This window comes from Chiloscyllium plagiosum, chromosome 17 (assembly GCF_004010195.1).
Source record: "Chiloscyllium plagiosum isolate BGI_BamShark_2017 chromosome 17, ASM401019v2, whole genome shotgun sequence".
Taxonomy (NCBI): Eukaryota; Metazoa; Chordata; class Chondrichthyes; order Orectolobiformes; family Hemiscylliidae; genus Chiloscyllium; species Chiloscyllium plagiosum.
The window spans coordinates 596,983-618,844 of NC_057726.1; the positions used below are offsets into that span (position 1 = coordinate 596,983).

The 21,862-nt window shown below is 43.1% G+C and overlaps 1 protein-coding gene across 1 annotated transcript in view; it reads right to left on the minus strand.

The window, feature by feature from the left end:
* Positions 1-1,487: 1,487 nt before the first annotated feature.
* Positions 1,488-21,862, minus strand: part of utp4 (UTP4 small subunit processome component) — a 70,810-nt gene continuing 50,435 nt past the window's right edge. The window contains exons 8-16 of the mRNA XM_043706465.1: positions 13,675-13,771; positions 11,652-11,716; positions 10,865-10,987; positions 10,472-10,628; positions 8,439-8,545; positions 7,829-7,924; positions 5,863-6,048; positions 5,526-5,636; positions 1,488-1,965 (exon numbers count right to left, since the gene is read on the minus strand). Of these exons, the coding sequence (XP_043562400.1) occupies positions 1,849-1,965; positions 5,526-5,636; positions 5,863-6,048; positions 7,829-7,924; positions 8,439-8,545; positions 10,472-10,628; positions 10,865-10,987; positions 11,652-11,716; positions 13,675-13,771 (1,059 nt within the window). The 3' untranslated portion in view covers positions 1,488-1,848. The remainder of the gene's footprint in view (positions 1,966-5,525; positions 5,637-5,862; positions 6,049-7,828; positions 7,925-8,438; positions 8,546-10,471; positions 10,629-10,864; positions 10,988-11,651; positions 11,717-13,674; positions 13,772-21,862) is intronic.

The following is a 21,862-nucleotide window of genomic DNA, read 5'->3' on the forward strand; positions in this document are numbered from 1 at the left end:
AAGGGTTTAGAGGGATGTGGGACTGGATTAGATTGGGATATCTGGTCGGCACGGACTAGTTGGACCGAAGGGTCTGTTTCCTTGCAGTACATCTCTATGACTCTATGTTGTAGAACCTACAAGTAGAAGAGATAAGGTTATAGGCTACTGATGTAGTGAGTGGGAGGAAGACATTTTATTGACATAGCGAGTGGTAACAACATAGAACCTGTTGCCTGTAAGCATGGCAGAAGCAGAATCAGTGACGTCAAAAGTGAATTAGATACACACTAAGAAAATAAAGTTATGAGGCCACTTCAATCAAATCAAAGCATTAATTAATTGGATTGCTGAAGAGATTCAACATGGAGTTGGTGAACCAAAGTTAACAGGAATTGAACAAAGGAATTAGTGCTCAAAGTGTGTTAATATGGACTTTGCAAGTTGAATGGTCCTCTTCAGTACTTTAAAAACTATCGAAGGGTTGGCTAACTTAGTTAGCCAGATAGAAAGTTTGTAGTGCAGAGTGACACCAACAGCGCAGGTTCATTTCTCATGGTGACTGAGGTTACTACACAGGTCCCACTTTCTCAGGTTCACCTGATGTGTGGTGACCCTCTAATGAGACAGCAGCCTATGGTCCACTAGGATTATGGCAACGTTACCTTTTACCGAACTCTCAATGCCTATGCAGTCATAACTTTTAGATTGTAGCCTGTCTAAAGCTACAATATCTATCATGGATGTTCTACTCCCATCATGTCTTCTTGGCTCCCTGTTACTTAATGCATTGCATTTGAAAACAATGGATGTAGATTTGCTCGCTGAGCTGGAAGCTGTTTGAATGAGAAAGCAGGAATTATCAGCAGGAATTCGCCCGAAGGCCCACTGAAGATGTTACCTAGAAGGGTGACGAAACATCTGGAAATTAACTTTCCAGCTCAGCAAGCAAACCTACATCCAGAACCTCAACCTGAGCTACAAATCTCAAAACTCACTAAGACCTATGGGCGCAATACATTTGAAAACAATGTTCCGACATTATGTGGCTTTTCCCTCCTGATCACAATCAACACCACCTGCCCAGTCATCCAGAAATCTCTACCTCATTATCCATTCTAATGTTGCAGCACATCTAGTTTGTTGCACCTTCTCTCCCACTTCACTTTTGGCTACAAACACCAATCAGGCTTTATTGTCATTTGAGTCCCTTAATCTAAAGTTTCCTTAAATCAATACCCTGAATTGAGTCCTCCTATTCCAACATTTCACTTTAACAGCAAAAATTAATTTAAGACAGTCTGGCTTCACTTTACAGGAAAGCCCATTGCACTCACACCACTGGAACATACCATGACTCAGCTGCATTATTCCATAAGCTTGGTACTGCTGTGGAATGGTGTGCATGAACACAGAGTTCAGGTTTCAATGATGGATTTATATTGCACCTTTAATTCAGGCGCTGCACAGAGCAGAAAAATAAGACATAGCATACATACATCATCCTGTGACAAATACATTAAGCTGGTTTAATTTGAATTGACATAACAAGTGAACTTTGTAACTCCTCCACAACACCCTGTAATACAATGGGACACTTGGAGAGATTTCATTGGCAGGATTGAAAGGTCATTCAGAGTTGATTTAGTATCCTTGCTCCTTTAGACTAAATTCAGACTATTTGTGGGAAGACAAAGTGGATCAATATTTGCCAGTGGCCACATACGTTGTTTGAGTTTGACACAGCATTTATTTCAAATAAAATATTACAGGTTTGTAACTCCAATGTAACATTTAGAGGACAATCCAGGGAGCAATCTGGAAGATCTTAAAAAAAAATAAAAGGGAACCAGCAGTAACTTGATTCATTTACGTGGCAAATTTCCTCTGTCGGACTGGTGCAGGTAATTGCATATTGATCTCCATAACAGGACGTTCCACCACCACAAGGCAACCATCAAACAGAAGTTCAACGTGCATTAGAGGCTGCAGAGAGAGAAGATAATGTTCAGGGGATCTGACCATATGCAGAACACATCTATAGTTGAATGCAAAACATTACTCCAGAACAAAAAAAAACAAGATACAGGACAAATACCAATTCTTTGGCTTGTGTCTGTCTCAGAACAAACCTGTCTCTGGACCACGATTGTGTCTTAGTTTCAGAATAACCCTGGATGGTGCCTAAAATAGACTTCAGTTCCCTTTGTTCAGTGTGGAACATTGAGTCAGTAGGTGGTAAAGGGAAGACAAATGGAGACACTGTTCTCTCATTCCCCAACATAAGTTATACCAAACTCCAGCTAATTAGAGGAATAAATTACTAAAGATGCTGGAAATCACAGCAGATCACACAACATCCATGGAGAGAGAACAAGCTAATGTTTCAAATCCAGATGACTCTTCATCAGCAGAAAGGTTTAGTTTTGTGAAACCTTCAAAACAGGAAAGTTTGGTTAGAAATTTGAAAGTTATTATAACTGAGAAAGCTTGGGCTTTCAGAATGTTTGTTTTGCACGGTCCATTAGTTGCATCAGACAGTCCCTTAAAGACTGATGTGCAACTGTGCAGTGAGTGGACAGGGAGCATGAGATATATAGTTGTCTTTCACAGAGGTTCGTACTTAGGACTATTTCAACTTTTGATATGTACTAATGATCTAAGCATATATATGGCATAAGTTCAAGATTTACAAAATAATACATTTCTCGGTCTTATGTCATGAACAACAGACTTTAGGAAGATTGCAGCTCAACACTATTTTATCAAGGAGGAGAAAGTGAGGTCTGCAGATGCTGGAGATCAGAGCTGAAAATGTGTTGCTGGAAGAGCGCAGCAGGTCAGGCAGCTTCCAGGGAACAGGAGAATCGACGTTTCGGGCATAAGCCCTTCTTCAGGATTCCTGAAGAAGGGCTTATGCCCGAAACGTCGATTCTCCTGTTCCCTGGATGCTGCCTGACCTGCTGCGCTCTTCCAGCAACACATTTTCAGCACTATTTTATCAAGGGCAAGATTGGATGGACAACAAACACTGGGCCGGTAAGTAACACCATATACTCTGAAATTTTTTTTAAAATGACCCACAAAAGTTAAGAGTTGAGAAATGATTTATTTTTAACAGGAATTAGAAGTTGCAATAGAAAATAAACGAAAATATAAACTCCAATTATGCTGTATGACTCTCTCTCTATCCGGTGTCTTTCACAACCTCAGATCATCCTAGAATGAAATACTTTGAATTGTGATTTTGGAAACATGGCAGCCAATTTGGGCATAGCAAAAAATCCCACAAACTGTAATGTGATAATGACCAGATAATTTATTTTTATTGCATTGATTGAGAGATAATTATTGGCCAAGCCGAGAGATAACTTAGGAGATGTACAGCACGGAAACAGACTTTGGTCCAAACCCGTCCATGCCGACCAGATATCCCAAACCTCATCTAGTCCCATTTGCCAGCACTTGGCCCATATCCCTTTAAACCTTTCCTATTCATATATCCATCTAGATGCCTTTTAAATGTTGTAATTGTACAAGTCTCCACTACTTCCTCTGGTGGCTCATTCCCCACCCTCTGCGTGAAAACATTGCCTCTTAGGTCTTTTTAAGTTTTCCCCCTCTCACCCTAAACCCATGCCTACCAGTTCTGGACTCCCCCATCCCAGGAAAAAGACTTCCTCTATTTATCCTATCCATGCCCCTCGTGATTTTATAAACCTCTATAAGGTTACCCCTCAGCTTCGAACGCTCCAGGGAAAACAGTCCCAGCCTGTTCAGCCTCTCCTTGTAGCTCAAATCCTCCAACCCTGGCAACATTCTTGAAAGGATTCAGAAAAGATTTACAAGTTTCATAATATTCTTCTGATAGGAGGGAGACCAGAATTGCATGCAATATTCCAAAAGTAGCCTAACCAGTCCTGTACAGCCGCAACATGACCTCCCAACCCAAAGACTCAATGCTCTGACCATTAAAGGAAAGCATACCAAACACCTTCTTCACTATCCTATCTACCTGTGACTCCACTTTCAAGGAACTATGAACCTGCACTCCAAGGTCTCTTTGTTCAGCAACACTCTCTAGGACCTTACCATTAAGTATATTAGTCCTGCTAAGATTTGCTTTCCCAAAATGCAGCACCTCACATTTATCTAAATTAAATTCCACCTGCCACTTCTCAGCCCATTGGCCTTTCTGATCAAGATCGTGGTGTAATCTGAGGTAACCTTCTTTGCTTTCCACTACACCTCTAATTTTGATGTCATCTGCAAACTGACTGACTATACCTCTTATGTTCACATCCAAATCATTTATATAAATGATGAAAAGCAGTGGCACACCACTGGTCACAGGCCTCCAGTCTGAAAGGCAGCCCTCCACCACGACCCTCTGTCTTCTACCTTCGAGTCAGTTCTCCCTGTATTCCATGAGATCTGACCTTGCTAACCAGTGTACCATAAGGAACCTTGTTGAACGCCTTACTTAAGTCCATATTGATCACATCCACTACTCTGCCCTCGTCAATGTCTTTGTTACTTTTTCAAAAAACTCAATCAAGTTTGTGAGACATGATTTCCCACGCACAAAGTCATGCTGACTATTTCTAATCAGTCCTTGCCTTTCCAAATATGTAAACCCTCAGGACTCCCTCCAACAACTTGCCCACCACGCGTATCAGGCACACTTATCTATAGTTCACTGGCTTTTCCTTACCATCTTTCTTAAGTAGTGGCACCAAGTTAGCCAACCTCCAGTCTTCCAGCACCTCACCTGTGACTATCGATGATACAAATATCTCAGCAAGGGACCCAGCAATCACCTCTCTAGCTTCCCACAGAGTTCTAGGGGACACCTGATCAGGTTCTGGGGATTTATTCGCTTTTATGCATTTAAGACATCCAACACCTCCTCCTCTGTCATATGAACATTTTTCAAGACGTCACCATCTATTTCTCTGTTCTCATTCAAAATACTGTCATTCATGTACTCATAAGAGGGCAGAGGAGACCTCTCCTTAACATGTCATTCAAAAGACAGCAGCACCCTGAGAACTCTACTGAACAGTCAGCCGAGACCTTTGTGCTTAAGTTCAGAAGAAAAAAATTGAACCCTTCAAAGGGGAGAGTGCTACTAATGTTTCAATTTTAAAAGGTATGAAGGAATTGAAAGACCGGAGGGTGAACACAAATATTTGAAGTTGGCAAGACAAGTTGTTTTAAGAAAAAACACATTCAGGATATTTACCAATGACTGACAAAGCAAGAAAGTATTGTTTAAGTAAATGATAGAACTTTAACAATCAATAGCTAGTCCTCATCTGAAGTACTGTTCAGTTTTGGGCATCACATTCTGGGAAGAAAATCAAGACCATGGACTGGATGCAGAGCGCCAGCAATGAGAGACTGCAGAATCTGGGATTGTTGTCCACCATGTACAAAGATTAAAGGGTCTCAATGGCACGGACAGAGGACAAGAGCAGCTCACATCTGAAACATCAAATGGCCAATTTCTGTGCAGGAATGTTGCCACGTCCCTTAGATTTTACCTTGAATTTCTTACAAATTTTGAATGCATGTTCCTCAGCTTTGCGGGCTTTTCCAGAGAGACGTTTCAGGATCGATTGGTTATGAAGATTTGATTGTTCATTTGGAAGACGCTGGGGGGGGTTGGGGGGGAGAAAAAGATCACCAGTAGTTAATCTCAGAAGAATCTCAAAGTATAACAGTAAGTAAACAAGGTGAGGAGAAGGGGGAAAGTGTGGGCAGGGAATGGGTGGTCAGGAGATTATATCCATGTATTCAAGAGCTGCAATCTGCTGGTTTGGACTGGGCAGGGCGTTACTAGTAAGACTGGAGGCTGCATATTCTGGCTAGGACACTTACCAACAACTGGTCAATAATACAGAACATGTATGTATCATGAAGGATAATCTGTGTGGTCAGTTTAGGGTTAAAGGTCACGTGTGTGACAGGCGTATCCCGTTCAAGCCAGTGTTGGTGCAATCCCTGTTGCTGCAGTGCACGACTCCACTCAGTGTACTTTTTCTCACTGATGCTGAATTCAAAAATCTGAGAAAATAAAAATGTGGATCATCATAAATGGTGATTCAGCCTCTTGGTCTGTCAGCCCTTTGGTAGATCTATTCAATCATCATCAACACCTCTCAACTCTCTTTTCTGAGCTGTGTGAATCATTTCACTTAAATTATAACCTAGTTCCCTTCTGAAAGTTCTCATTGAATTTGCTTCTACCACCTTTTCCATTTTAGGTTTCAACTCAGTATGTAAGATAATGTTTCCTTAAGTCAACTCTGATTCTTTTGAGAATAATCTTAAACATGCACCCTCTGGATCCTTCTGCCACAAGTAAATTTCTCCTTATTCATGTTATTCAAAATGTTGGCTACTCTAAACGTATTTCCTCTCTGGACAATGACCCTGAAGAGTCTGTTTCTGTGCTGTACATCTTTATGACTCTATGACCCCAGCTTTTCCAGTCTCTTCACATTAGCTATTCCCCTACCTCTGGTGCCATTCTGGAACTCCTTCCCTAACAGCATTCTGGGTTTACCTACACCATGTGGACTACAGCAGTTCCAGAGGCAGTTTGTCATTACTTTTTCTGGAGCAACTAGGGATGGGCAAAAAGTACTGGCTCAGCCAGTGATATTCTCATCTCATCAATTAATTTTTAAAAATTCAAATACATCTTCTCTGCATCCTCTCCAAGGATTTGACAACCTTCCTGAAGTATAGTGCCCAAAATTGGACACAATACTTCAGTTGAGGCTAAATGTTTTAAAGAACTTCATTGTGGGCGGCACGGTGGCACAGTGGTTAGCACTGCTGCCTCGTAGCGCCAGAGACCCGGGTTCAATTCCCGCCTCAGGCGACTGACTGTGTGGAGTTTGCACGTTCTCCCCGTGTCTGCGTGGGTTTCCTCCGGGTGCTCCGGTTTCCTCCCACAGTCCAAAGATGTGCAGGGTCAGGTGAATTGGCCATACTAAATTGCCCATAGTGTTAGGTAAGGGGTAAATGTAGGGGTACGGGTGGGTTTCGCTTCGGCGGGTCGGTGTGGACTTGTTGGGCCGAAGGGCCTGTTTCCACACTGTAATCTAATCTAATCTAAAAATCTCCTTACACTTCTATTCAGAAAATCCAGGATTCATGTCTTTACCTTCAAAGGTTCATGGCATTCTTCCAAAAAGCTGATGTCCAGAATTAGAACAATACATACAGTTACGGTCTAATAAGCGTTTTGAAAAGATTTAGCTGAACCCTTTACTTCCGTATCATGCCATTATTACTATCCTATTGGCTTCTTTTAAACAGCCTTCCCAGCTTGTTCTACCACCTCAAGGGGCTGCTGTCCATCCACCACCAAGTCTTTTAAAGTTGCACTTTATTGTATCACCTCTCCACATTCTTCTGCCCAAAATGCATCACTGTATAGTTTCCTGCAATCAATTTCATCTGTCACGCATTTCCTGTCTTGATTGTCCATGTCCTCCTGAAGTCTGTTACTTTACTTTTTTACTGTTTAGAACATTTCCGAGCTCAGAGTTGGAAATATTTTAAATTATACCCTTATAATCATGTCCTGGTCATTAATAGATATTAAGTGGAGCAATATCCTAATACTGAACCCTGAGGAACACTTTTCTTTCTGTTCCTTACCAAATGTAGCATCTACACAGTGCTGTTCCCCATCATCCTTTTAATTTGTGGACAGAGAATTTCCACAGAAATCTGAGTACAAAATATGATAGCAAGGTCCATAGTTTGGATTATTTCACAGTGCTGACAATAAGGTGCAATGTTAAATACACTTTGCTCCATTGGGTCATACCTGGTGATCTGTGTGGACAACGATCAGATTGTTGGTATGTGGATTAATGGCAATAGCAGTAGGGAGATGATTATAGACTGGAACTGTGCAGTGATTCTGGAAGGAAGAGGAATTCATCAGTGCAAAGAACCAAAGGCCTGACCAACAGACACCCCACTATCCTCCCAGGCCAACATCATCTCTTCCTCCCCTTCCTGCTCCCATTTGATGCCACACCCTTTCCTCCCTCCAGACATAACTTCTTTTCAAATCCCATGTCAACAACTGATAGCCCCTGCCTGAATACCTCTGTATGCGAGCACCAACCTCAGCTTTACCCTCACTCAATCCAGACCCAGCATTACCCCAACACACTCACACCTCCAGACCCAGCAATGCTCTCACTCACCCAGAGCGGCATCACCCTTTATCACTACCTCCTAGCTTTTGTATCTATATCCCTTGATTTTCCATCGGTATCATCCCATTCCCATTGATAGCAGATGTCACCACCTGGGCCTTGAGCTGTCTGACCTTTGTGACTGGATTTCATCTCTATCATCTCAATAACTGAGCATGGTTCGCTGCCTGCCCTAGGCACTTACATTTATCTGAGGCCTCTGGTTCCTACCTTTAGTTGCTTCAAATTATAGACATTGATTTCACAGTCATAATTTGCAGCTGCCAGCCAGTTGCCATCAGCACTTGCTGCCAACAGGTAGACAGGTTCGTGGGAATCTACAATAGGCAAAAGAGATTCAACAGCTATTCAAGATAAAAAGCCCAATGATAGGTATAAATAATTAAAACACAAGTAAACCAAGAAGTCAATTGAAGAAAGACAGAATCTCTTTAACGAACACAGTGATTCAGTGCACTGCAGCACAATGAGTATCAGCATCCTCAGGAATTGCATCCTAGTTACAATCAGCAGCCTCAGGATCTACGTCCTAGTTAGTTAGCACCTTCAGGAAGTGAATCTCACCGAGATTCAGCATCATCAACAACTGTCTCCCACAGAGAGCCAGCATCTTGAGGAATCATATACCAGTCAGGGTCAGCACCTTTCAGTCCCTACTTGCTTCAAGAAGGCCACCATGATCCCAGTACCATAGAAACCTCACGCAACGTGCCTCTAACCTCCATAATTATGAAGCACTTCGAGATGTTAGTCTTGGCTCATATCAACTCTAGTCTCCCAGCTTGCCTTCATCCCTTGCAATTGGCCTACTGCCACAACAGGTCCATGGCAGAAGCCATCTCCCTGGCCCTACACTCATCCCTGGAACATCTAGATAATAAGGACACAAATATCAGGTTTATACTTGTTGACTACAACTCTATCTTCAACATGTAATTCCAATCAAACAAATCTTCAAACTCTGATGCCCAGGGCTCTGCTCCACCCTCTGCAATTGTATCCTTCAACAGACTGCAATCAGTGAGAATAGGCAACACCGCCTCCTCCAGGACAATGCTTAACACCAGTGCCCCGCAAGGTTACTTACTCAGCCCCTTACTATATTCCCTGCACATATCTGAATGTGGTCAAATTTTGTCCTAACTAAATGTACAAGTTTGCCGATGATACCACTGTTGTAAGCCAGTTCTCAAACATGATGGGACAGAATACAGGAAAGAGACGGTGTGGTTAGTTGTGTGATGCAAAGATAATCTTTCTCTCAATGTCAGCAAACAAAAGAGCTGGTCGTTGACTTCAGGAAGGTGGAGGGCACGCCCCTATTGATTTCAATGGGGCTGAGCTGGAGGCAGTCGCAAGCGTTAAGCTCCTAGGAGTGACAATAACTAACTGTATCTCCTCGTCCACCAACGTTGATGCGATGATCAAGAAAGCACAACAGCACCTCTACCTTCCCAGGTGGATAAGGAAATTTGGCATTTCATGAAGTCTCTTACCAGCTTTAATCGATGCACCATAGAAAACATTCTATCCAGGTGCATCACAGCTTGGTAGGGCAAGACAGTAAGAAACTACATAGTGTTGTGAACAGAGCCCAGTCCATCATACAAGCCAGCCTCCCATCCAGTCGCTCCTTGGGAAGGCAGCCAACATAATCAAAGACCTCTCCCACCTCAGTTACAATCTCTTCCATCGGGTAAAAGATACAAAAGCTTAAACACATGTACCGACAGATTCAAGAGCAGCTTCTTTCCCAATGTTATTAGACTTCTGAATGAACTGCTCAAATTTCAAATTTAATGTCGACCTCACACTTTCACCCATAACATTGAATTCCTCACTCTGTTCTATTACCATTATGCATTCTGTATGGTATGATCTGTCTATACTACATGCAAAACAAAACTTTTCATGGTACCCAGGTACATGTGACAATAATAAATCAAATCAAATCAATTTCCCAGTGAGTGTCAGCACCTTCAGGAATTATCTCTCAGTGGAAGTTGGGAACAATGCAGGAAAACCCTGACATTATTCTGTCCACTGGATGTAGAATCCTAATTACCATGGAATTACACACTAATTAATTGTACAGAAGGAACTATCTTGACACTGTGGTGAATGACTTAACCAAAAGTGGACAAGTTCCTATGACCAAGTTTAGAGATCACAATTTTTACATCTGAACACCAAGCTATTGACTGATTGCAATGATTGGTGGCATTTTGCAGAGGAAAACTCACCAGACTTAGGCGTGAGAATGTGTCCATGCTTGGAATTAAGCATCACCAGATCCACAACCTGGATATGACTATGATCTAAGGCAACAAACAGTTTGGTGGAATCGGCAGAGAACAACAACTGATGAGCTGGCTGCTGCACCTTCAGAAATCGTGAAGCCTGCAGGAAGGGAGAGAGACAAAATGTGATTAAAAAACATGTTAGCAACTGAAAATCATTCGTACACAGGCCAGCTGGATCACCCCATTTCACTCCTGCATCCTGATCTTGCTTTCACTTACCCACATGCATGCACATATCATAAACATCCAAATCCCCATAACTCAAATCACAGGAAGAAAACACACCTTCCACTATTAATCCCTAGTTTACAAACCCCTGGATAGCTGACCTACCGCATGAATTATGACACTGTCATTTTCATACTGTACTTGATAGAGACGGACTCTGCAAATGTTTGAGAAAGCAATCCAGGTTCCACATGGAGACAGTGCACAGCACCGAATGTGATCACAACCCTATAAAAGAAAAATAACAAAACAAAATCACTCATTGGAGTAGAAATTCATTGGAGAATGAGTGACGATTATAGTGACACATGGAGATCCCGAGGAGAGTTGTGAGGGCAGATGCAGAAACAATGTTTTCACCATGAAGGGATCCAGAGCGTGAGATACAGTTTCAAAAGATGGGGGTATCCCATTTAAGATGGAGATGATGTGGAATTTCTTCTGAGAAGGTCTTTAGTTTTGGAATGTTTTTTCAGAGAGCTGATGAGGTTGGGTCATTGAATATATACAAAGCTGAATTAGATTTTTGATCTGCAAGAGAGTCAGGCAAGAAAGTGGAGTTCAGGCAATATGAGATCAGCCATGATCGTTTTGAATGGTGAAGCAGATTTGTGGGGTTAAATGGCCTACTCTTGCTCCTAATTCACGTGATCATCTGACCCCAGTGTTTCGGGGCTGACTCACATAGTAAGCCCTGCGTACATAAATCGCTTGTACAGTGAGGCCTTCTAGCTTCAATTTTAGGGGAGAAATCAGTCTCTTGTAATGTGAGCATGTTGTTTATTAAATAGGAACACAAAGGTGTACAGCCTTGAGGCTCGTTAGACTGGACAGAGTTTAAAACTTCCACCGCTAATATCAACATCAAAAACCTTCAGTTCCTCCCACACACCTTGTTCTTTAATTGCAATAGTTTCTCTGGCTTTTTGCTGATTGGAAGGCTATCTCCAGGAATCCCTGCATACAGTGAGAAACAGAAAAATCACATGAGATGAAATGAAAACAAGTTCACATAGACTGGAAATAAACATCTGCACTCAAGTCTGCACTAAAATCACGTCTCATTTAGACAGATCCATGGGCAGCACGGTGGCACAGTGGTTAGCACTGCTGCCTCACAGTGCCAGAGACCCGGGCTCAATTCCCGCCTCAGGCAACTGTCTGTGTGGAGTTTGCACATTCTCCCGTGTCTGCGTGGATTTCCTTCGGGCGCTCTGATTTCCTCCCACAGTCCAAAAATATGCAGGTTAGGTGAATTTACCTAGTGTTAGGTGAAGGGGTTAATGTAGGGGAATGGGTCTGGGTGGGTTGCTCTTCGGAGGGTCGGTGTACACTTGTTGGGCCGAAGGGTCCGTTTCCACACTGTAAGTAATTAATCTAATCACAACAGATAAACTAGTATCAAAATGGGCCAAGAGGCAAATGTATTTTTAATGGTGACATAAGCAAACCTCAAGGCTTTAAGTGTATCGAAGGTGCAAATTGTATGGGATATGTATTCTATTAAAATTCATTTCTTTTTGTATCCAATTATAATTATAGAAGCCATCAATAAAAGTGCTCACAACACAATTGAGTTCAATGTAGAATTTGGAAGCAAAAAACATGAATCTACTAAAGTTTTAGACTTGATTAAGGCTGATTTTAATACACAGATTATTCACATCATTTACTTGGATAATGGCATTGTAACTCAGAGAACCAGGTATGTAATGGTTGCTGGGTGGTTATTTTCAAAGTTGTCTTGGAATAAGAGTAGGTTTGATGCAGGGCTTTAAATACTGACTCAAAACAGTTTGGTAGTTACAGCTAGAGTCAGACACAGGAAGAAGGGCTAATGCCCGAAACGTCGATTCTCCTGTTCCCTAGATGCTGCCTGACCTGCTGCGCTTTTCCAGCAACACATTTCCATCTCAGACACAGGAAGACAGTGAAACAGAGTGAGTCAGAATCAGGCTCAATACAAGGTAAGTTCTGTTAGTGGTATGCTGAGAAGGCTATTTATTTGATGTAGATGTGCCGAGAGTGAATTCCCAACAGCAACTGGCTGTATCTGTGAAGTGAGAATCCAAAAAAGTCCTGGGGGTCGACGGTTGGTGCCACTGAGCAAGATCAGAGCTCAGGAAAAGAAAAAAATCCAGGGACAGGACTAGCTTGGTGAAGCTAACTGTATGTGAAAAGCTGGAGTTGTGTCTGTGAGTAAATGCCAGATTCTGCAGTTTTCAGAATTTAGGAAAATACAGTCCAATAATTCAGGGCACTCCGAAAGACTAAGACTATTCTCTATAGAAAAGAATAGGTGACCATCATGGTTTTGACAAATGGAGAAGACAGAAGGGTCAACTGTTAGAGAACACAAGTATAAAGCAGTTGGTAAAAGAATGGGAACTGAAATGAAAAAAAAAACTCGTGATTTTGTTTATACTATCTTTAAGTGTGATGAAACCAGACTCAAAAGAAGTTTGAAAGGGAAGTGGATAAATTCTTGAAGGGACAAATTTATACGTTTATAGTTTTCTGGATATCATTTTTTTAAAAACTGACAAAAACATGATTTGGTCAATGGACTCTTGTTTTATATATTCTACAACTCCAGTCATGCAAAAACTTTTCATAATTTTTTAAAGTTACTTAGATCCTCCCTCCGTAATACTGCACCAAGAACAACACCCAGGGCATCAACAGGGCAATGTTGCATGGTAACATTGTACTCAGGACATCAGTTAACATTATGCCAACTATACCAGTGGCATTCAGCACTATTGCTGTTTTACTTCAGTTTACTATTGTGCAGTATTGCATTTCCAATTCGTCAGTACACTGTTCTTTGTTAAGTGTCTGGACAGCAAGTTAAATTTGCATTGTTCCTGAAAGCTGTTTATTCACAGCACACTTTATAAAATATAATTGTTTACCTGAACTCCCTGGGCTGCCCAATCGCCACAACTCAAGTTGGTCTGGGAACTGAAACAGGAGTAGATTTGCCTTCCGGCTGCAACAAACCAGGTTTCGCTGTGAAGAGATCAAAGGATTGATTTGAAGAGTTATTAAGACCATAAGAAATAGAGGTGAAAGTAAGGCCATTTGGCCCATCGAATCCATTCTGCCATTCAATCATGGCTGATGGGCATTTCAACGCCACTTACCCGCACTCTCCCCATATCCCTTAATTCCTTGAGAGATGGCTTGGAGAGGGTGGACGCTAGGAAATTGTTTCCGTTAGGCGAGGAGACTAGGACCCATGGACACAGCCTTAGAATTAGAGGGGGTAAATTCAGAATAGAAATGCGGAGACATTTCTTCAGCCAGTGAGTGGTGGGCCTGTGGAATTCATTGCCACAGAGTGCAGTGGAGGCTGGGACGCTAAATGTCTTCAAGGCAGAAATTGATAAATTCTTGATGTCACAAGGAATTAAGGGCTACAGGGAGAATGCGGGTAAGTGGAGTTGAAATGCCCATCAGCCATGATTGAATGGCGGAGTGGACTCGATGGGCCGAATGGCCTTACTTCCGCTCCTATGTCTTATGGATTAAGAATTTATCAATCTCTGCCTTGAAGAAATTTAACGTCCCGGCCTCCATTGCACTCCGTGGCAATGAATTCCACAGGCCCACCATTCTCTGGCTGAAGAAATGTCTCCTCATTTCCGTTCTAAATTGACCCCCTCTAATTCTAAGGCTGTGACAATGAGTCCTAGTCTTCCCGCCTGACGGAAACAACTTCCCAGCATTCACCCTTTCTAAGTCATGCATTATCTTGAAAATTTCTATTAGATCTCCCCTCAACATTCTAAACTCTAATGAATACAATCCCAGGATCCTCAGCCATTCATCGTATGTTAGGCTTACCATTCCAGGGATCATCCGTGTGAATCTCTGCTGGACATGCTCCAGTGCCAGTATGTCCTTACTGAAGTGTAGGGCCCAAAACTGGACACAGTATTCTAAATGGGGCCTAACTAGAGTTTTATTAAGTCTCAGTAGCACATCACTGCTTTTACATTCCAACCCTCGAGATAAATGACAACATTACATTTGCTTTCTTAACCATGGACTCAACCTGCAAGGCAACCTTTAGAGAATCCTGTACTAGCACTCCCAGATCGCTTTGTACTTTGGCTTTATGAATTTTCTCACCGTTTATAAAATAGTCCATGCCTGTGTTCTTTTTCCCCAAAGTGCAAGACCTCACATTTGCTCACATTGAATTTCATCAGCCATTTCTTGGACCATTCTCCTAAACTGTCTAAATCTTTCTGCAGCCTCTCCAGCTCATCAGAACTACCTGTGTGTCCACCTAACTTCGTATCATCAGCGAACTTCACCAGAATGGCCCCAGTCCCTTCATCCATATATAAAGTGAACAGCTACAGCCAAAACATTGAACCCTGCGGGACACCGCTTATCACCACCTGCCATTCCGAAAAAGAACCTTTTATCCCAACTCTCTGCCTTCTGTCTGACAGCCAATCCTCAATCCATACCAGTAGCTCACCTCGAACATCATGGGCCCTGACCTTACTCAGTAGCCTCCCATGAGGCACCTTGTCAAAGGCCTTTTGGAAATCTAGGTAGATAACATCCACTGGGTTTCCCTGGTCTAACCTACTTGTTACCTCTTCAAAGAATTCTAACAGGTTTATCAAACACAACTTCCCATTACTAAATCCATGCTGACTTGTTCTAATTTGGCCCTGCACTTCCAAGAATTTAGAATCTCATCCTTAATGATAGATTCTAGAATTTTACCTACAACCAAGGTTAGGCTAATCGGCCTATAATTTTCCATCTTTTGTCTTCATCCTTTCTTGAACAAGGGGGTTACAACAGTAATTTTGCAATCATCTGGGACTTTTCCCTGACCCCAGTGATTTTTGAAATGCCTCCGCTATTTCTTCAGCCACCTCCCTCAGAACTCTAGGATGTAGCCCAATCAGGCCACAGATTTATCAATTTTTAGACCTTTTAGCTTTTCAAGTACTTTCTCTTTTGTAATGGCTGCCATTACCCAAATCAAGGATAGTCAGCATGGTTTTGTGAAGGGCAGGTCGTGCCTCACAAACCTTATTGAATTCTTTGAAAAGGTGACGAAGGAGGTTGATGAGGGGAAAGCGGTAGATGTGGTATATATGGATTTTAGTAAGGCGTTTGATAAGGTTCCCCATGGTAGGCTACTGCAGAAAATACGGAGATATGGCATTGAGGGTGAGTTGGAGGTTTGGATTAGGAATTGGCTGGATGGAAGAAGACAGAGGGTAGTAGTTGATGGCAAAGTGTCTTCATGGAGTGCCGTCACTAGCGGTGTTCCGCAAGGATCTGTGTTGGGACCATTGCTGTTTGTCATTTTTATAAATCATCTGGAAGAGGGGTTAGAAGGTTGGGTGAGCAAGTTTGCGGATGACACAAAAGTCGGAGGAGTTGTTGACAGTGAGGAAGCATGTGGCAGGTTACAGCAGGATATAGAGAAGCTGCAGAGCTGGGCAGAAAGGTGGCAAATGGAATACAATGTAGCTAAGTGTGAGGTGATTCACTTTGGGAAGAATAACAAAAAGATGGGGTACTGGGCTAATGGTCGATACTTGGTAGTGTGGATGAGCAGAGGGATCTTGGTGTCCATGTACACAGATCTCTGAAAGTTGCCACCCAAGTAAATAGTGCGGTGAGGAAGGCATATGGCGTACTGGCTTTTATTGGTAGAGGAATTGAGTTCCGGAGTCCTGAGGTCATGATGCAGTTGTATAAGACTCTGGTACGGCCGCATCTGGAATATTGTGTGCAGTTTTGGTCGCCATACTATAGGAAGGATGTGGAGGCATTGGAACGGGTGCAGAGGAGGTTTACCAGGATGTTGCCTGGTATGGAAGAAAAATCGTATGAGGAAAGACTGAGGCACTTGGGGCTGTTTTCACTATTTAAGCGGGCATTGGATAGGTATATGGAGGATAGTGGGTTAGTATAGGTTAGGTGGGCTTGGATCGGCGCAACATCGAGGGCCAAAGGGCCTGTACTGCGCTGTATTGTTCTATGTTCTATGTTCTACCCCTTGACTCTCCTTAATTATTGGGATATTACTCATGTCTTCCACTGTGAAGACTGACACAAAGTAAGTTCTTCAGCTATTTCCTGATCTCCCATCACTAGCCTTCCTGCATCAATTTGGAGCGGCCCAATCTCTACTTTTGCCTCTCGTTTGTTTCTTATATATTGAAAGAAATTTTGCTTTGACTGATTTTACAAAGCACTGTCCACAAAATATCAGGTAACACTCGCGCTATTATGGGGAGGTGACAGCCTCGTGGTATTAGTTGGACTATTAGTCCACAGATCCTGGTGTCGTTCTGGGATCAGGGTTAGAATTCTGCCATGGCAGATGGTGGAAGTTGAATTCATTAAAAATCTAATAATGACAATGACACCATTGTCAATTGTTGGAAAAACCTATCACTAATGTCCTTTAGACAAGGAAACTACCATCCTTCCCGACTGTGACTCCAGACTGACAGCAATGTGGGGTTGAGACTTAATTGTCCTGGACAATTGGGGATGAGTAATAAATGGTGGTCTGGCCAGTTATGCCAACATCCCTTGAAGAAATAAAAGAAAAAAAATTTCTGCTTTTTGTTCCCCAATTCTTCTGAAGGTTGTACTCTAACTGGAGTTGTGTCTGACCTCCTACAATCTTAAACTCAAGTTGAGTCATAATGGCACAGTTGGAGGCATTAAATTCATCAACTCAATATCAGCTCTGCACAGCAAGCCAGTCTCATTCTCTCACTCAATCCCTGCAGTCTCACAAATTTATTTCCTTTCAGTGCCCATCCAGTTTCCTTTCGATATAATTGAACCTCTCCCCATCCACCAATTCCATAGGCAGTGCCTAATAAGCAGCAAGTTCCGGTAAGTTACTGGTTGCTGTTTAAAGAAGGTAATTTTTACATTGTCCCTTCATCTCTTGTTCAAGACCGTTAATCTGTGTTCCCTGATCCTTGCACCTTCAGCCAACAGGAAAGTTCAACTTCTTTCTACCTTTTCCAAGCCTGTCATAATCTTGTACAATTTCAGTAAATCCACTTTCGATGTCCTATGCTCCAAACCAAATACAAATATAGATCTATTAGCAATAGGCAGCATGATTTTGTGCAGGGAAGGTTGTATCTCACAAATTTAATTGAGCTTTTTGAGGAAGTAACAAAGATGATTGGTGAGGGCATGGTGGTTAATGTCTATAAGGATTTTAGCAAGGCCTTTAACATAGCAGACTGATACAAAAAGTGAAGTCACATGGAATCTGCAGCTAACTGGTAAGATTGATGCAGAACTAGCTTATCACAGAAGACAGAGTGTAGCGGTAAAAGTATGGTTTTAATAACTGGAAATCTGTGACCAATGGTGCTCTTCAGGGATTAATGCTGCTGTAATATATATATAACCTAGGGGAGAATGTGGGAGGCCTAATCAGTAAGTGCAGATGACACAAAGGTTGGAAAGCTGCGGACAGTGAGGAGGATAGCCAGAGGATACAGCAGAATATGGATACGGAGGCATGGGCAGAAAATAGGAGATGGTGTTTAATTTGGACAAATGAGAGGTGATGCATTTTGGGAGATCTAATGCTGGTGGGAAGTATACAGGAAATGACTGAACCCTTAGAAGCATCAATTACAGAGGGGCCTAGGTGTGCAGGTCCACAATTCCCTGAGATATGAAAAGCAAGTTTTTCTACACAGAGGGTAGTAAGTGCCTGGAATGCACTGCCAGAGGAGGTAATGTAGGCAGGTATGGTAATTACATTTAAGAGGCATTTTGACAGGCAGGAAAGAATAGGCAGGAAATAGAAGGATACAGACTGGGTAGAGGCAAAACGTTTTGAGTTGAGGAAGGTGTGCTATGTTGGTGCTGTCTAGAGGACCAAATGGCCTGTTCTTGTGTTGTACTGTTCTTTTACAAGTCTGTCATAATCTTGTACACTTAAATCCACTTCCTCTCTCCTGTGCTCCAAAAAAACCCCAACTTCTGCAACCTAATCACTTTGATTGAATGATTGATTTATTGTTATGTGTACCAAAGTACAGTGAAAAGCTTTGTTTACAATCAGTACAAGGCACAGGCAGATCATAGTAAGCAAAGATATAAAGATCAGAGTTTGTAAAAAGACTCAGAGACATACAGTTACATTTCACAGGGAGGCGCTAGGCAAGATCAATGTTAGGTCAGCATTATTTGAAGCTACAGAGTTTATTCATCAGTCTAATAATGGCCGGGAAGAAGTTGTTCCTGAACGTGCTGGTGCACATGTTCAGGCTTCTGTATCTTCTGCCTGAGGGAAGAGATTGTAGGAGATCATTGCTAGGGTGCGATGATGTTGGTAGCCTTTCCACAGCAGCGAGACATGTAAATGGGATCCATGGATGGAAGGTTGACTTCTGTGATGTTCTGGGCTGTGCATTCAACCTTTTGTTGTTTCTTACTGTCCTGGGCAGAGTAGTTGCCTTACCAGGTTGTTATGCACCCAGACAGTATGCTTTCAATGGTGCATCTGCAGAAGTTTGAGGGTCATTATGGAAATGCCAGATTTCCTGAGCTGCCTGAGGAAGAAGAGGTGTTGATGTGCCTTTTTGACCATTGTATCTAAGTGGGAAGTCCAAGAGAGGTTGTCGGTTATCGTCACTTAGAGGAACTTGATGCTTTCCACCCTCTCAACCTCAGTGCCAATGATGTAGATAGGGATTTGTTCTTCTCCTTTCTTTCTGAAGTTAATGATCAGTTCTTTAGTTTTGCTGATGTTGCGCCATGTCACTAAGCCCTTTATCTCCCTTCTGTATTTTGACTCGTCATTGTTAGATATCTGTCCTACTATGATGGCATTATCAGTGAACTTGTAAGTGGCATTTGTTTAGAATATGGCAACACAGTCTTGGGTGTACATGGAGAACAGTAGGGTGCTGAGGATGCATCCTTGGGGGGCTCCAGTCTTGAGTGTTATTGTGGAGGAGATGCTGTTATCTGTTTTCACTGATTGCAGTCGGTGGGTCAGAAAGCTGAGGAGCTATAATCCACAATTCCTTGAATCATTCTAGTTTTTTAAATTTACTCATTCATAAAACATGGTCGTTGCTGGCTGGCCAGCACTTATTGTCTATCCTTAGCTGCCCTTGAGAAGGTGTTTGTGAACTGCCTTCTTGAATTGCTGCAGTGCACTTGCTGTAGGTTGACCCACAATGCCCTTACCAACACCTCACCTCTGTCCAAGGCCCCAAAGGATCCTTCAACATCCGACCGAAATGTACCTGTACTTCCACACACATCAGCTACTGTATCTGTGCACCTAATGTGGTCTCCTCCACATCGGGGAGACAGGATGCCAACTTGTGGATCATATCAGAGGACATCTCTGGGACACCTGCACCAACCAACCCAACCACCCGTGACCGAACACTGTACCTCCCACTCCACCAAGGACATGCAGGTCCTGGGCCACTTCCATCACCAAACCCTACCATTCGACGCCGGGAGGAAGAACGCCTCATATTCTGCCTTGGGATCCTGTAATCACAGAGGATCAATGTGGATTTCACCAGTTTCCTCATTGACCCAGTGCCAGCGAAGAAACAGTGTTTATTTCCAAATCAGAATGGTGAATAGTTTGGAGGGAAACATGCAAGTGGTGGTATTTCCATGTATCTGCTTCCCTTATTTTTCTAGTTGGAAGTTGTCATAGGTTTAGAAGGTGCTATCTAAGGTGTTTTGGTGAATTTCTGCAGTGCATTTTGTGGATAGTACACATTGCTGCTACCAAACATCAGCGGTGGAGGGAGTGGACACTTGTGGGGGTGGTGCTAATCAAGCACGTGGCTTTGTCCTGAACAGTGTCAGGCTTCTTGAGTACCATTAAAGCTGCATCCATCCAGGCAAATGGGCAGTATTCCATCACACTCCTTATGGCTTGTGCTTTGTAAATGGTGGACAGGCTTTTGACGTCAGGCCATAACTAACTCCCTGGGAGAAGTGAGGACTGCAGATGCTGGAGATCAGAGTCAAGAGTGTGGTGCTGGAAAAGCACAGCAGGTCAGGCAGCATCTGAGGAGCAGGAGAATCGACATTTCAGGCATGAGCCCTTCTGAGCCGGTGGGGGCTGAGAGATAAATGGGAGGGGGTGGTTGGGCTGGGGGGTGGGAAGTAGCTAGGAAGGTGATAGGTAGATGAAGGTAGGGGGAGGTGAAAGGTCGGAGAAGAGGGTTGAATGGATAGGTGGGAAGGAAGATGGACAGGTCAAGAGGGCGGTGCCAAGTTGGAGGATTGAGCATGTAATAAGGTGGAGTGAGGGGAAATGAGGAAACTGGTAAAATCCACATTGATCCTCTGTGATTACAGGATCCCAAGGCAGAATATGAGGCGTTCTTCCTCCAGGCCTCAGATGGTAGGATTTGGCGATGGAAGTGGCCCAGGACCTGCATGTCCTTGGTGAAGTGGGAGGTACAGTGTTTGGCCATGGGTGGTTGGGTTGGTTGGTGCAGGTGTCCCAGAGATGAACTCTGAGATGATCCATAAGTTGGCATCCTGTCTCCCCAATGTAGAGGAGACCACATTAGGTGCACAGATACAGTAGCTGATGTGTGTGAAAGTACAGGCAAATTTCAGTTGGAGGTTGGAGGATCCTTTGGGGCCTTGGACAGAGGTGAGGTGTGGGTGCAGGTTTTGCACTTCTTGTGTTGGTAGGGTTAGATGCCAGGAGTGGGGTGAGGGCTAGTGGGGGCCATGTGGATCTGACAAGGGAGTCGTGCAGACCTCTCCATGTTGTGGTTCTGTTCGCCGAGCTGGAAGTTTTTGTTGCAAACGTTTCGTCCCCTGGCTAGGCGACATCATCAGTGCTGGGTACCCAATATACCAACCACGACAGCGGACAGCTGAAACTGACAACCAGAAGCGGCAGGGACAGACCACTATAAACACCGGAGGAAACAACAAAGAAGCGCTTCGCAGGAGGCTCCCAAGCACTGATGATGCCGCCTAGCCAGGGGACGAAACGTTTCCAACAAAAACTTCCAGCTCGGCGAACAGAAACACAACAACGAGCACCCGAGCTACAAATCTTCACACAAACTT